At 35.9% G+C, this 17,225-nt stretch overlaps 1 protein-coding gene across 1 annotated transcript; it reads right to left on the bottom strand.

Moving 5' to 3' along the window:
* Positions 1 to 9,377: 9,377 nt before the first annotated feature.
* On the bottom strand, positions 9,378 to 11,990 carry LOC108994886 (receptor-like protein 7). Its single transcript, XM_018970280.2, has 2 exons — positions 10,545 to 11,990; positions 9,378 to 10,013 (listed from the first exon to the last, which is right to left on the bottom strand). Exons 1-2 carry the CDS (start codon positions 11,974 to 11,976, stop codon positions 9,526 to 9,528), a joined length of 1,920 nt encoding a protein of 639 aa, XP_018825825.1. The 5' UTR covers positions 11,977 to 11,990; the 3' UTR covers positions 9,378 to 9,525.
* Positions 11,991 to 17,225: the final 5,235 nt, after the last annotated feature.

Here is a 17,225-nt window from a genome sequence, read left to right as displayed (position 1 = left end):
GCATGGAGTGCGTTGCTTCATAAGCAACAATAATGTTATCTGAAATCAAGCAAAAGCACTTTGGTATGGGGAAATCAACGTGGATAGAAATGGTTTCACTCTATTGGCCAGGACTTTCGAAACCGCTTTATAAACCACATTACACAGGCTTATAGGTTGATACTCAATCACCATTGTAGGACTCCTCTTCTTAGGGATCAAAACAATTTAGGTATCATTGAGCTCATGTAACGCTCTCTTAAAAGTAAGGACCTCTCTGACAGCTGAAACCACCACCTCACCAACTACAGCCCAGCTGCCTTGATAAAACCTAGTAGAGAACCCATCAGGTCCTGGGGAACTCAATGGGTCCATTTCAAACATAGCATTTTTGACCTCTTAGTATGAGTATACTCTTTGAAGCTGATAGTTCATCGCAGGTGTCACAACATGATTAAAATCTATAAGAACATCAGCACTACCCCACGGGTTAAAAGTCATAAAAAGGTTCTGATAATACCTTTGAAAAGTGGCACAAACCTCTGAATTATTACTAACACTCTCTCTCCTTTCATTGTTGATCTTGGAAATAGTATTTGCCTTTCTTCTTTGAGTAGCATATTGTGGAAATAACTGGTATTTTTATCACCTTCCTTAAGCCACAGTTGTTTCGACCTTTGCCGCCATTTGACCTCCTCATCTGCTAACATTACATTGACTTCATCTTGAAGGCCTTTGATGGTTTCATTCAATTCTCCATGATTTAGTCTCTGCATCTCCTGGATCATATCACTTTTTTGTCTAATCTGATGCCTTTGCTTCCCAACCGAGATTTTAGACTAGGTCTCCAAGTTATTCTTGCATCTATCCCAGTCCTGCTTAAGATTTCTCACAGGTTGCCCCCTCTCTTAAAGAGGCCAGCTAGGACCTCCTGATAGTATCCTTGCACTCCTGCTTCGAGGAGCAAAAAGCTTCATACCTGAAAAAATTTTCTCTCTTGCTCACAATAGCTTCATCATTGTCACATGTGACCAACAATGGAAAGTGATCAGAGTTAAGCACAGGTAACATAAACACCTCACTGTTCCAAAATTGCATAGGCCACAACCCATTGCCCATAGCTCTATCCAGCCTTTCTTTAATGAATCCTCCCCCTCCCTATTGCTGCTGCAAGTGTACTTTGACCTTATGTAACCAAGGTCACTCAGTTCACAGTCATCAAGTGCCACCCTAAAGCTTTCCATATGTGAAAATGGCCTAGCAGCTGCCCCTAACTTCTCATCATTGCTCAAAATTTCGTTAAAGTCTCCCATACACAACCATGCCATTGGATTCTCAGGCTTTAGCATTCTCAAAAGTCTCCAACTCTCTTTCATTTTTCTGTTATAAGGTTTCCATAGAAGCCTGAAAACATCCATGGTTGCCCTCCAAGCTCAGGAGAAACAGTCACTAAGATGTCACTATTAGAGTAAGAGAATAAAAGAGCATTAACCTCAGCTTTACAAAGACTTCTGTTTGTGGAGGATAGGAGATGGAAGGTGACTTGTCATCTTTGTGTGAGGGACTGAAACTTATAGAAGAGGAAAAACCAGTCTGAAGCAATGGAAGTGGGTGACAAGAAGATCAAACAGACTCAAGATGTGGAGGGGGAGGAATGTGTTTACAAGGCAGTGGCTGGAGTGCAGCACTGCCAATCCCCATGAAGCTCATATGTTGGAACTGCCGAGAGCTTGGGAACCCTCAGACAATTAATGAACTTCACAATTTGGTGAAGGAAAGAGCCCTATTAAATAACGTTTAATTTAATAGCATATATATTGAAACAAAGCAGAACAAAGAAAAAGTTTTATAAACCTGGTTGTATTGCTCCTCAAAATTATTCCCGATGTCTCGGTCCCCGATTTCTTTGAGTTGGTTTATGCTGGATTTTTCTTCCAAGATATAGTTTGGGAAAGATCTTGAAAAGAATGCCATCAACTTGTTTGAAATATAATATCCTCCATCTCTCACAAAACATAAGCGGCCCAATGAAAATCCCACATCTGTCTCGCCATGAGGGGGTTTTCTTATTTCATTTCAGAACAAGAGCTTATGGATGTTCCTTGAACTGGAATATCCATAAGTACTTGGTCCAAAAATCGAGAAATCTCATCTTGGTCAAGGATTGATAGGTTTTTGTTAACTTTGGATTGTGAGTTACATTTTTCGGATGTAACTCAAAGAAGATTACCCCGATTATGTCTTGATCACTTCTCCATCATCTTAGATTGTGCATGCATCTAAGGGAGTAAAAGGTATTTTAAATTTGAGAATATGTGGCTTAAATCTGATGGTTTTGTAGACAAGGTCAAACAATGGTGGTCTTCTTACAATTTCCCAAGCTCTCCAAGCTTCATCATGGAAAGAAAGTTAAAAGCGTTGAAACATTATCTGAAACAAAGGAATGAACAAGTTTTTGGCAATTTGGTTCAATGGAGACGCTCTTTCTTAAATGAGCTACACGGTCTGGAGGGCGAGGAGGAGGGAATAACTCTCTTTGAATTTGAGAGAACTCACAAGAGTTAGGTTGTCACAAACTTGAAAGGGTAATATTGATGGAGGGGATCTTCTTAAGACAAAAATCGTGGGCATTATAGCCTAAGGAGGAAGGCAAGTATACAAAGTTCTTTCATAGGGTGACTAATTATCATATGAGGAACAATGCTATTGATATGTTAATGGTAGATGAGGCAATTTCCTTTCATCAACTACTCATCAAGAACCACATCGCACAGTATTACCAACACCTCATATCTGAACAGCACACCTGGCTACCGAAAGTGGATAGTATAACTTTTTTCAGCATTAGATCAAAAGTGTGTAAGATGGCTAGAGAGGCCTTTGGAAGAAGATGAAGTGTGCAAAGTAATCCATGGCATGGTTAGTGACAGGGCTCCAAGCCTTAATGATTTTACCATGGGCTTCTTCCAAGCTTGTTGGGAAGTGATTAAGGGTGATCGTATGCACGACTTTTAAGATTTTCATATTAAGGCTAGATTTGAAAAAAAAAAGTCTTAACACTACATTCTTAACACTCATTCTCGAAAGATGGGGCCCGTATACGTTAGAGATTATTGCCATATTAGCCTTATGAATGGGGTTTACAAGATTCTTTCTAAAGTGTTAGCGAATAGATTGAGTTCGATGATGGAAAAGTTAATTTCGAAGCTTCAAAATGCATTTGTCAAAGGTAGACAAATCCTATATTCAGTCTTAATTGTAAATTAAGTGTTGGATCGATGACTTAAATCTAGAGAACCCAGATTACTTTGCAAATTAGACATGGAGAAAACCTATGATCACGTTAACTGAAAGTTCTTACTTTATTTACTTGCAAGATGTGGCTTTGGCGAGAAATGGCATAAATGAGTAGAATTTTACATTTATACAGTTCATTTCTCTATCTTGGTGAATGGCTCACCGGTGGATTTCTTCAAATCCTTTCATGGTTTAGACAGGGGACCCATTCTCTCCTTTACTTTTATTATTCATCATGGAAGCTCTCAGTAAGATGATTGTGGGCCTTGTGGAAGGTGTTTTACTCTTTGGTTTCTTGGTGGAGAATAATGATTATGGCTCCATTGATATTTCTTACCTGCTATTTGCTGACAATATTCTCATCTTGTGGTGCACATCTCAGGCATATCCAATTTTTTAGGGCCTAGTTCTTTGTTTTGAAAGTGTCTCAAGATTGAGAGTTAATCTCTCAAAGTCTAAATTGGTGTTGGTGTGGAATGTCCCTGAAGCCGAAACTTTTAGTCTCTCTCTTGGGATGCAACGTATCATCTCTACCTCTGAAGTATCTTGGTTTACCATTGGACGCTTCTTTTAAACTAGAGAGGGTTTGGAATGGCATGGTTGAAAAAGTGCAATGCAGATTGATTTCTTGGAAGAGGTTATAGTTGTCAAAAGGTAGTAGGCTCACTTTGATTAAAAGTAATATTTCTAACTTACCCACATATTTTGTGTCCTTGCTTTCGCTCCCCACAATGATTGCCAATGATATTGAGAAGCTACAACGAGACTTCTTGTGAAGTGGATTGGGGGAAGACTTCAACTTTCATCTGATTAATTGATCCACTGTATGTATTCCAATTTCTAGGGGTGGATTAAGGGTTCACAATTTGATGAATTTCAATCAAGCACTATTGGATAAATGGTTATGGAGGTACCATCACGAAAGGGGATCCTTATAGAAGGATGTTATAGATTCACAGTTTGGGGAGGTTTGGGAAGGATGGTGCTTGAATAAGGTACGTGGCCCATATGGAGTGGGTTTGTGGAAAACCTTTGAAGACATAAACATATTATAGTGGGCGAAGACTCTCATTTTAGATTTTGGTTCGACAAATGGGTGTGGAGAATGAAACCTCTAATACACCTTCCCTGCCATATTTGAACTCGCACGAGAAAATGATGCATTGATAGTAGATCTCTTGTAGGGGTGCTACCCGCACCATAAGGTGCGGGGAAGCCCCTTCCCCATCCCCTGCCCACTTCAATAATTTGTAAATATGACTATAATTTAAAAGTTATGTAGTTTTTAAATTTGTTAGTGCATATTTTGTGTAAGTTGTAGTGCAGTAGGATGGGCTTTTTATATATTACTTTCACAATACAAGTCTCACACTTAAGCAATGTGAGACTCTTGTATTTCCTTGAAAATCTATAAAAGGGTCATCCTACTACACTACAACAGAGCATCCACATTGGTCTATGCATCTACATATGCAATGTCATATTTGCATAATATGAGCCTAAATTCCTCTACATTGACTTATGCATGATCTCCAAATATTTAGCTAGGTATGAACAACATTTATGTAAATTTGGAGATCTACTATTCACTCCACAAAGCATATTTTATTCATTATTTCTCTCTCCTCTCACTTTCTCTCTCAAGACAACCTCCTTCCCCAACGTGATTATTTTCTATTTTCTCCCCCATACGGTTTCTGGTTCTCCATTCCTCTCTCGACTCGAACAACCACAATGGAAGATCAAACCCATACACCTCTCTCTCACGACAACTGTTGACGAAGTTTGCGATGGCTCTGGACTCGTCACAGTTGGGTTTTCTGTTGGCTCTCTACATTTCAAGTATGAAATCGCTAGGTTGAAAAGCAGGTATTTCTAGGTTGAAAAGCAGGTATTTCTCCCTCTGTTTCTTCACGGTTTCGATGTGCTACTATCCCTTCATGGGTTTGATGATGCTGCTATTTCTTCACTTGTTGTTCTTGGTTTTAGATTAGGGTTTCAATGATGCTAGTTTTACATTAGGGTTTCTTCATTTTAGACCTCATGGACTAGATTTTCTATTCTTGCTTTTAGATTCTGTTCTTGCTTTTAGATTCTTGCTTTTACATGTAAATTTTAGCCATTGAACTCATGCTTTGTCCCACTGATTGTTAAATATTGGGTTATATAGAACTTCTTAAGCTTGATCTATGTACACTTATTTAAACTTGGTAAAAATACCCCAAACTAGCTCTTTTAACCACAGGTGAATTGCAGTGACTTCAGAATTTATTTCTAGAGCTAGCCAAAATAAGGAAAATTTATAGATGTTTCATTCAATTATGCACACACTCTATCAAGATAGTATTTATTTGTCATCACCTATTTGTGCATGAGGATATCATGCACACCAGGATACAAATTATATGCGAGGCCAGAGTCACAAAGTAAAAACACTCTTTATCATTTGTTAAATATTGATGTTAATGTTCATATGGGTTATATTCATGATTTGTTCAATATGTGCACCCTGTTTTGCTGGTGTAGTATTTTGATTTGTGCAATATGTGCACCCTGTTTTTAGCTTTACTTTATAATATATGCACCATGTTTTGTTGGTGTAATATTTTGATTTGTGCAATATGTGCACCCTATTTTTAGCTTTATTTTACAATATGTGCACCCTGTTTTGCTGGTTCTCTTTGGTTTGTTATTGAAGCCATACAATATGTGCACCCTGTTTTGCTTAATATTTACAAAATTTAATAACATTTTTCCTTCAATATTTTGTTGAAGGATGAATGCTTTAATTGATGAGAATCCCTTCTTCATCACACTATTGGAAAGTGGTGAGTGTGGTAGTAAAAATCCTACTATGGATGCTACTTTCGTTGATGTCCAAGCGACACAACCCCAACGGGAAAAAAGGGCACCTAAACAAAAATCCCAGTGGGGTGTGTCATTTATTGTTAAGGAAGATACTCTCCTCATTTCAACTTAGCTTAACATTAGTATAGATTTCATACGGGGGGCTGACCAAACCTCCACACAATTATGGTGTAGAATTTATGATTACTACTCCACTTACAAAAAAAAAACTAACAGTCAAGAACGTTCCATGAATTCTTTGACAAATCGGTGGTCAACCATTCAAAAATGTGTTAATAAATTTTGTGGTTTCATGGCCTAAGTTGAAGGAATGCATCCAAGCGGTGCAACCGAGCTAGACAAGGTATAATCTTTTTAAAAAAATTGTTGTTGTTATTGTTCTAATTATTAATGATTTGTCTCACTGATTGTTAAACAAAATTGCATATTGATAAAGCAAAAATCTTGTATTGAGAGACCAAAAAAACCAACTTCATCATGTATCATTGTTAGAATCTTTTGAGGCACCAACCGAAAGAGCAAACACACATGGAGAGCATAAGAAGAAGAGATAATGTCTCACGTTCAGGTAGTAATCCAAACTCAGTACGATTAGGGGAAGAGATGGAAAATGTGCTCGTGGAGTGTGAGAGACCTCCGAGCAAAAAAGCTAAAAAAGAAAGAGAGAAAAAAAAAAGAAAAGCCAGGGAAAGAGAATATAATGAATTTAGTGACACCTTAAGGGAAATGACACATGATAGGAAGATTCATATGTTGGAGAGAAAAGAATCAAATTTGAGGTTAGACAACGAAAGGTCTTCGTTATTGGCTATTAAGAAGAGAAGGGTTGAAATTGAAATTAAGGCTCAAGAAGAAAGATCTATAATACTAGCTGAAAAGAAGAGGAAAAATTATATGGAAATTATGAAATTGGATATTGGTTCCATGAATTCTATGCAACAAGAGTATTTCCATAATTTTTAAATGGAAATAATTGAGAAACAAAGGAATAATGCAATATCTCGTATATAGTTGCATGCTTTGTTTTGTACAGTTTTTGATAATTTTTTTTACTGTGGTGACATGTTTTGGATATTATTGTACTGCTGATTCTATGAAATGGAAATCATTTTTTGTACCTCTATATGGAATTGTATTTTGTTGGTGGTTGGTGGTGGGTGGGTACCAATCGATTGGGTGAATTTTGTTGTTGGTGGGGTTTGATTTTTGTTGCTACTTGCTAGTGGTGGAACCGCTAGAGGACCCAATGCCAATGCTAGTTTTTGTTGTTGCTTGCTGGTGGTGGAGCCGCTGGAGGACTTGTTGGTGATTGCTGGATGTGGTTGTTGCTGCTAGAAATTTGTGTTGCTGGAAATTTTTCATTCCATAATCTTGCTGGAAATTTGTGTTGTAATGATCTTGGAGAAACTTGTATTGTAATGAATTTGTATCAAAATCAACTTTTGGAACTTGTATCAAGTTGATTTTGATATATGGAATTTGTATTAAGTTGACATTACAAACTGTTTTGTAGTACAAAAAATGTTCACTTGATATGGAACTTGACATTGAACTTGTATCAAGTTGATTTTGATACATGAAATTTGTATTAAGATGAACAATACCTTGATTTAGCAGATCACCTAGTTGATACATGGAATTTGTATTAAGGTGACATATTAATATGTGTTGTTTATGAGCACATGGGATTCATTTTTGGTGTATATAAATTTGATGTATTTTGTTATATATGGAATTGCTAAATTTGGATGCATGAAATTGTATTTAGGTAAAAAATTAATAATAATATTTTATTATTATTTTGTCTCAAATATGCATAAGCCAATGTGAGAGTTTTGCTTGAATGGCAAAGTGGATATGCAAAAGAGGTGATTTTGCATATGCATAGACCAATGCTAATGCTCTTACACAAAATAGTAAATAAAAGTTCTCCTTAATACATATTACTATATTTATATATAGTACAAATAATAAATAATAAATATGTATAGTATAAATATATATATATATATATATAAATGTATATTTAATAAAATATATAAGTGCAGGGCGGGGTTGGGCACTCCCCGCCCCCTGCCCCCGCATGGGTTGCCCGTCCCGCCATGTAGGGGCGGGGTAGCGAGACCCTGCCCTAATATCTTGGTCTTTTCTAGTGGCTCCTTTCAAAGGAACATTGAGTTTATTAGGGCAGCCCAAGATTTGGAGTTGGAGACTATCAAAAAGTTCTATGCAACATTGCATTATATAAGCATGACAGAAGGTACCATCGATAAGAAGAACTGAAGCCCTTCTAAGAAAGCTAGATTCATTGTTCGATTGTTTTACCAAGTTCTAACAAGTCTTGGAATGACCATGTTCTCATGGAAGAGTATATGGCAGACGATAGCTCATTCAAAAGCAGTTTTTTTTTTTCGTATGGACAACATTGTTGGACAAGATTCTCACCACAGATAATTTAAGAAAATGTCGGGTAATGGTGTTAGATTGATGTTATATGTGTAAGAAGAATGGTGAATCAATAGATCATTTACTTTTATATTGTGAGGTGGCTAGGATCACGTGCAATGATTTTTTAATTGGATTTTCATGGGTCATAGACCAGTGGACTTCTTTGCAAGCTGAAGAGGCCTTTGAAGTAACTCATAAGTGGCAACCATCTGGAGAATGGTTCCTATATGTATGTGCTAGTGTATTTGGTGTGAGAGAAATGAGAGAAGCTTTGAAGGTCTAAGAGAACAATAGATGAGTTTAAAGTTTTCTTTTTTAAATCATTGTTCTTATGGGTGGGCTCATTGTTTGTAGTGGGTTAAATATTCATGATTTTCGATTATAAACTCTAACTATGTGATTCTCTTATATACTCCCTATGTAATTGGACTTAACTTATTCCTATGAATAAAACTTCTTGATTACTTATAAAAAAAAAAATTTGAATATAATTTTGTTTTGAAAATTTGAAAAAGTTGGATTGTTTTTTGTGTTATGTTTAAAAGTTTAGATAAAATTTGATTTCTATCTAATATCTTCAAAAAAGTTTATATATATACAATATAGCAATGATAAAACTAGTAACGATTTAAGTAACGTGTCTTAGTATTATGAACATGATTTTTTCTAATCTCTTTAAATATTCTCATTATAAATATAGAGATAATATTATACAAAATAATAAATACGAAATACTTCGTTTCAACATCACATCTGCATAAGTCACCAGCAAATCTATATCACGTACAGAAGTATTTCAATAATACATATTAGCAATTACAATGATAAAACCTTAAGAAAACTCTCATATCAAATTGCCTGACCACATTTTTTTTTTTATTCTGCATTATATCGAAACTGGGGGAAAACTATACTAATGCCTTTGCCTCTTCTTCAAGAAATCAGCTTGGGGAAGATTTTTGAAAGAATGTCATCAAGTTGTTGGGAATACCATATCCTCCACCTCTTTGAAAATATATTCGGTAAGATGATAATTCCAAGGCCATAAATAAATCCAAACTCAGCGATTATGATGTTCCAGTCAACCTCAATGTCATCATTCGAATGAGATCCTGAGTCTTTGCATTCTTCATGCAGTGGGAAGCCACATAATCCTTTGTTTCCCTCGTTGGATGTCTCCGGACGTCTCATTCGTGGAATATGCCCCACCAAGTTATTAAACGAAAGATCTAGTGATATAAGATGATTCAGTTTTCCCAGAGATGATGGGATTTGGCCTGTAAGAGCATTATGGGATAAGTTGAGAACTCCTAATGAATAGATTCCTCCTATTTCTTCGGGGATTGTCCCCTCAAGATTGTTGTAGGAAACGTCAATCACTATTTCTTCGGAGATTGGCCAGGCAGCATTGCCATTTGGCCCTGTACAACCAATTAGGGACGCATGGAATTAGAACAAGGACATGCAAATTAAATACATTCTGCAACTAACATGGCAAGTAATGTGAAATATTTCATTAAATGTAGTTGAGTATAGAGTCAAGTTCAAACTCAGAACTTTTGTTCTAATACCATGTAAAATCACTACTTATTCTAAAAGCTTACACTGATGGGAAAATATAGATTTTATTATTTATTTTATATCTTGACCTGCAATTGGACATAGATTTGGGTAGCCCTCCTTCTAGTTGGTTTTCATTGAGAGAGAGAGTTTGTAGGCCACAATTGCTAGGAAATATATCTGGAGTTGTTCCAGTGAGGTTGTTTTTCCCAAGATTTAGCACTTCTAGAGTCTCACTCATTTCAATCAAGCATTTGGGAATTATGCCACTGAAGGAATTATCAAACAGGTCCAAAACTTTGAGATATTTGGCGTTGCATATTGATCTACGATTTTTCCATGGAACTTATTGCTTGAAAGAGAGAAGAAATAAGCGAAAGTAAGGGACTTACAGATACCAGCTGGTATGCCAGCGCTGAAATTGTTCGTTGAAAGATTCAAGTATGTGGCCATTTGTGGGAGATTGGGGAGTTGCCCCTGAAGTCGATTAGAGCTAAGGTCCACGATTCTCAAAGAAGAGACCTCGGAAAATGGATGCAGTTTCCCTGAAAATTGGTTCTTGGAAAGCTGTAGTTTCTGCAATTTTGGAAGGGAAAACAGAGAAAGTGGAATACTCCCATCCAGTGAATTGTTACGCAAGTCAAGGTTCACAAGACTCAAAAGCACTTCCCATCGAGTGGAAGTAACTTGACCAGTTAAATGATTGTGAGAAAGGTTAATTTCGGTCAGATTCTTGGCCATGCTGAATGATGGAATTGATCCAGTGAAATAGTTCATAGACATATTCAAATAGAGCAATTGGGTAAGATTTGCAATTGAGTATGGGATTGATCCATGGAAATTGCAGCTTGAAAGATCTATTCTGGACAACATAGTAAGGTTAGCAATAGAATCAGACAATGTGCCTGAAAAGTTTGTCTTGCTAAGCACCAGGGTTCTAAGAGATCTATTACGAGGAAAATCAGGCAAGGAACCTTGGAGTAGTGGATTATTAGATAAATCAAGAATCTCTAGTGTTGGTACCTGGAAGATCTTTTCTGGAAATGTATCATACAACCCAGAAGTAGTGAGAGATATGGACTTCAAGTTTTTGAACTTTGCAAATAACTCTGGCACATGAGTAGACAAATTGTTATTATCCAGACGAATAACCGAGAGAGACTGAAGCTTGAGTAAGGAAGAATGAAAAGGGCCCGAAAGATGACAATTTGACAAGCTCAACACTCTTAGATTTGGTAGTGAAGATGATATAATTTGGCACCACTCATTCCCTTGTGCTGACATGTTTACACCATCAAGATGAAGTTTCATAAGCTCCCGGAGATTTCGAACCAGCATGTGTAGAGTTGGATTCTCTAGTTTCAATACAGGGAAGTAAAAGGTAGATAAATCAAGAACGACCAAACTTGTTAAGCGCAAAATCGCAATTGGAATCTGCCTTGAAAAGCCAGCATTTGAAAGGTTCAAGCATCTCAAATTCGTCAACCTTTCAAACTCTGATGGAATCTGAGAATTGGTGAAATTGTTATGTGCCAAATTCAGGTTCTGGAGGTACTGAAGACTAAAAAGGCTACTTGAATTGTCAAGACCAGCAGAGATTGATTCACTGCTCAAGTCTAGACCAATAACACGTCCCTGGCTACAGTACACACCTTTCCACAAACAGCAATCGACACTTTGATTCCAGTGCACCAGTTTTGTGGAGGAAGCCTTGTCGAATTGGAGACTATTCTGCAATTGGAGCAACAAGGATTTCTGGTCATCCAAACACTGACCAGAGACTATGGGTATCAAGAAAAGCCAAGTGAAGAATGGAATTTTCATTGTAGGCTGCAATGAGAACACCCACACAATAGAGAAATGAAAAGTTGGTGAAATCAATAGAAAGCTCAAGAGAGAGAAAAGTGTAGAATTGGGGACAGAAGAAGTAGCAAAGAGTTGGCTTAATATTGGATGAATTTTCAGAGTGTGAGTAGCTGTGTTCATGGATGTGAAGCCTCGCCATTGGGTTTACGGTTTGCAATTGCATGAACACTTTACGAGCAACTGTGGACGCATAGAAAATTGCTTACACAACTTGGTGGCTCCTGCGCAGAAAATGACGTCGATTTGTTATCGCTAGAGCTTAGCTTTCACAAATCTTTGCCAAAACTTTTGCGTGCCTCTTCCAACTTTTTCTTTTTTTCCAAGGTTGCAAGGATTTCGTTCTGTCTCAGCAATGGAACCTTAAATGGTAGGAAGTTTCAATGTTTCATGCCAATATGAAAAAAAGAATAATATTTTAAGGCTTTTAATGAAAACTCAAGATCCTACAGATTTATTCACAACTTCCGAGTTTTTAATGTCAAAGTCTTCTGAAATTTTTTGGTTAAATGTAAAATAATTCCCTGAGTTTGCATCCTGTGATGAAGAAATTTCTTGATTTTTTAATATTGATTCATTGTTTAGTTAAATCCCCCATTTAAATCTCGTTAGATTTTGCAGTAATAAATATAAGGGTAATGATACCCTTGATACCCCATTATCCAAACTTATGTGGCTTTAGTTTTTTTTTTCTTCAGCTCTGCCTTCTGCCCTTCTGTGATGGAGAGGAGGCTCTGTCTGGTTCACGATGGAGAGAAAATGTGTGAAAATGTTAGGATCTGAGACTGTAGTTTTGAATTTTAAAAAGAAAACGAAACTGACAGAGAGATTTGAGTCTCAGAGGGGATGGAGGGACTGAGAGGCATGTTCTTAAAACTAAGATATTCATGTTCCTAAAGTCTAATACCTCGTAAATATTAGCCATGTCAAAAAAAAAACGTTAAAAAAAAACTTAGTATTGGAAATGCCAAAAAATTGCAGCAACTAAAAATAATAACATTAAAACTAAAAAACTAAATTGATAACTAAAAAAGAAAAAAAAAACTTAATAATCTAACATTATATGATTAAATAAAGTTACAAAACTAATAAACACTCCAACTTGAAAATGTTGAAATTAAGAAAAGAAAAAGGAACTAGAAAAAACTAGATGAAGGGGAGGAATGGTTTTCGTTTTTCTGATTTTTATATATAATATATTTTTTAAAAAATATCATCTTTATTTATTTATTTGAGCTTTTCCGACTTTTTATAGTATTATAAATATTTATATTTTCAATTAGATTGTTGACGTGGTGCTATGAAATTACATGTCAACTTCTTATTGATAAGTTACATCAAGACCATGATTGATATCACATGGGTCAAGTGCATTGAAAGAATGCGGTAAAAATTAAATGATAATGTTTATTATCGAGTTAAAACTAATTACGGACTGTTATTTTAACAAAATTATTAAAATATCTTTGCTATTTTCTTTGCTATTCACTTTAATGGAAAGAGACTAATGGGATTGGGCATTCGCATTCTCTCACCTGCCAAAGTCCATTTTAAGTTAGTCATGGTCAATATTTTAATTTCTAGTGTTCTATTTCTTCGTCATTCTTGAGAAGAAAATATAAAGGTTTATACGTGGAATTAGACCCTTTTTTTTCATTACGGATCTAATGGTCTACTTAAATTGCAAATTTAAGCTAAAAAAATCTATTTATCTTATTGATATTACAGAACATAACTGTTGTATTTTAGTAAAGTTGTTCTTTCAGAATAATTCGGTGGAAAAAGTGTTGAAGAATACGAGAAAATTGGTTAGAATTGTCTTGCATTCTTGAAATTGTTAGGAATGATTAGAGAAAAAAATGAAATAAAAGTGGAATCAATCACATGCTAATGAGTCTGCGACAAATTTTAACACAAATCTAACCATTCCATGCAGAGTAAAAGCAGGGGGAAGATTTGCTTGTCTTCAACAATTCACCAGTTACAACCAGTTACGGCTATCATTATGTGGATCTAATCATATTTATTCTTTATTTAATAATTTTTTAAATATTTATAAAGACATTAATAGATGTCATGGCATTCACTTTATGTATCTATTTCTCTTTTGGTAGATATATTTGTTCCAATTGGTATGGCCAGGAAGGATAAAATTTAAGATAGAAAGTCTAATGTATGAATTTGCTCTTAATAGCCTCACATTCAATAGCATATATATCGTGTTTTATTTATTTATTTAGCATTATATTGAAACAATGCGGAACAAAGAAAAAGTTTTATAAACATGGTTATATTGCTCCTCAAAATTATTCCCGATGACTCTATACCCGATTTCTTTGAGTTGGTCTATGCTGGATTTTTCTTCCAAGATACAGATTGGGAAAGATCTTGGAAAGAATGCCAACAATTTATTTGACATGTTGAGAACATATAACAATTTGAGTGCTCCTAATTCTTTAGGAATAGACCCAACGAGAGATTGTTGCATGAAAAGTCAATATAAGTGAGAATTGTTAGGATCTTTCACCAACTCTAGCTCAAGATCCTTACTAAATCGTTAAAGTATCTTGGTAATAATAATAGGAAAATGCTAGGTCCACAAAATTTTTTTACCGAAACCCTCCACCGAATGACTTGGCTACTGCCAGGTGGATTTAAAAAAACAACAACAAAAAAAAGAAAAAAAAAAAAAACCTACCTCATATCCCTTATCTCCAGACACCACCTACGAGCCCTCATCTCTCCCGTCTCCATCATCTCCACCTACGAAGCCTCTCTCCCTGAAAATCTCGAGCGCATCTCCCTAAACCACACGATCCCTCATCTCCTTGAACCACACGAACCCATCTCCCTGAAATATGAACCTTCGCCCGTGGCCTCCATCTCCCCAAAATACGAACCTTCGCCCGTGGCCTCTATCTCCCCGAGCCATCTCATCTCCCTCTTAGCATTCTCTCAACATCTCATCCCCTGAACCACAAACCCTCGCACGAAACCTGAGCCAGAACCCTCTGCTTCCAAAGCTCGTCGCCCCTCACCCTGAACGAACCCCCACCCTGAACCCACGCTTGCCTCAATCCCTTCCCCCCCCCCCCTCTAATTTTAAAACCCCCGAACCCTGCATCTCCCTAAGCCCGAACCCTCCATCTTCTAGAGCCCGTCGCTTGCCTCCATCCCGATTGGCAGAGCTCCATTAACAACAACAGAGTCTCTGTTGTTACATAGCATGCTTCGTTGCTTGTCTCTAGTTTTCACTTCTCTATTTTATGTTTTCTAGCAAGATTTATGTTCAGCCCCTCTAACTTTTTGCCATTATTGATGGGTTATAAATTGTAATTATTAATTGTTTGAATTACCATTGTTGTAAATGTGTTCTGTAGTGATTTATGGTTATTGATTTAGCATTATTGTAACAATTAATATGCTTAATTGGAAAAAAAAAAATAAGGGAGAGTTGTAGCTTGGGTTGTGTACATTGTTTGAAACTCAGGAAGAAAATGAGAATTTAATTTGGTATGTTTTTTCCTTTTTACTCTGCTCAAGCTAGGTGAGTTGACATACAGATTACATAATATATAGTAAGAGATAAACGGATGAGGTCGTGGATTCAAGATTGGAACTCTTAAGACTGCAAACTTTCAAATTGAACCTTTGATATCACATACATACATATATATATATATATATATATATATATAGCTAGAAAAAATATTTTGTCAACCTTAACACAAAGTAATTCTATTTAAATGGTAGAAAAAAAAAAAAAAAAGGACCCCAATTAATTAAGCTCCATTTTACATGTAGCAATATCAAAGATTTTGATTTAGGCAATGAAGTTCTTTGCAAAAAGGGGCACCTGAGTTATGGGCTTTGATTACCTTTTCTTATGGGTTATGTTTTACCTTCCTCTGCTAATTGAATGACATGAATACAACAGGATGTTCAAAAACTTGAAGTTGTACATTTCATTGATGATAACAAATATTGAAGTTGTGCCAAATGTGTAGATGATAACAAGTATTTCGAAGAAGAGCGGAAACCAGTGATAGAAAAGCCCAAAGGTCCTGTTATAATGCACATCCCTTTAAAAGAAGTCTTCAATAGAATAAATGAAGCAGTGAATGGACTGGCACGGCCAAGACACCGTTTGTTAACATCATGCATCCCATGAATTTGGTGCTGGGGGAGAAGTTGCAGTTGTTGGGTTCTACCCAACTTTGGTTTGGTGTCTTTGGGGTTAGGGTAGTTCTGAGATGTACTTTAATATTGACATGTAATTGATGGGTACTTTTATGTTTTGGGCATTTCTTGTTGTAAATTTATAAATATTTTACTTTTGAGAATGAATAGACAGTTTTAGATTTACGTATATCTCCACATGGCAATTTTAGCTTCAGTTTTTACAGGATACCTTGTAAACTTATTCTGGTTGTGAATTTGTAAATATTTTGCCTTTGAGAATGAATGGACAATTTCAGATTTTTGTATATCTTCACATGACAATTTCAGTTCAGCTTCAATTTTAACAAGATACCTTGTAAACTCATTCTGGTTTTGAATTTGTAAATATTTTGTTTTTAAGAATGAATGGACAGTTTCAATTTTTTGTATATTTTCACATGACAGTTTTAGCTTCATTTTTTATAGGATACCTTGTAATCGTATTCCATCACAAAATCATGCATTACAGGATATTGCACTGATTCCATTAATACAAAAATGCATTACAGAAAATTGCACTAAGCATATTACAGGAAGTACGTTTGAATATTACATTACAATAACTTAATGGACCAAAACACCACCACATACTCCAATAATTTCCACCAAAATCGTACGCCAATAATTTCCACCAAAACATTCTTGCTAATCACCACTATTTATACTTGCCCTGATAATCATCTTGATCCGAGAGATGCAATTGAGATGGTTGGACCTAAAGAACAAAACTTAGTAAGAACAATAATAAAAAATTAAAAAACAATATTAGTGTCTCACGTTGACACTACTTACACTGGAAGAGCAGTCGCTCCAATACCCAAATAATCTGTTGTATATACTTGCCCGTGTGTATACTATAGTCATAAAAAAAATGTTGTTTCAAATGTTTCAAAATGTAATATCATAATGAGTCCAAAGAGTAGTACAAACTTTATTTTTATATTTTTGCGAACGTTTACATGTGAAGGAGCAGCAGTCGCTCCAATTCC

This window comes from Juglans regia, chromosome 3 (assembly GCF_001411555.2).
Source record: "Juglans regia cultivar Chandler chromosome 3, Walnut 2.0, whole genome shotgun sequence".
NCBI classification, from domain to species: Eukaryota; Viridiplantae; Streptophyta; class Magnoliopsida; order Fagales; family Juglandaceae; genus Juglans; species Juglans regia.
This window is presented reverse-complemented; position numbering and strand designations above follow the sequence as displayed.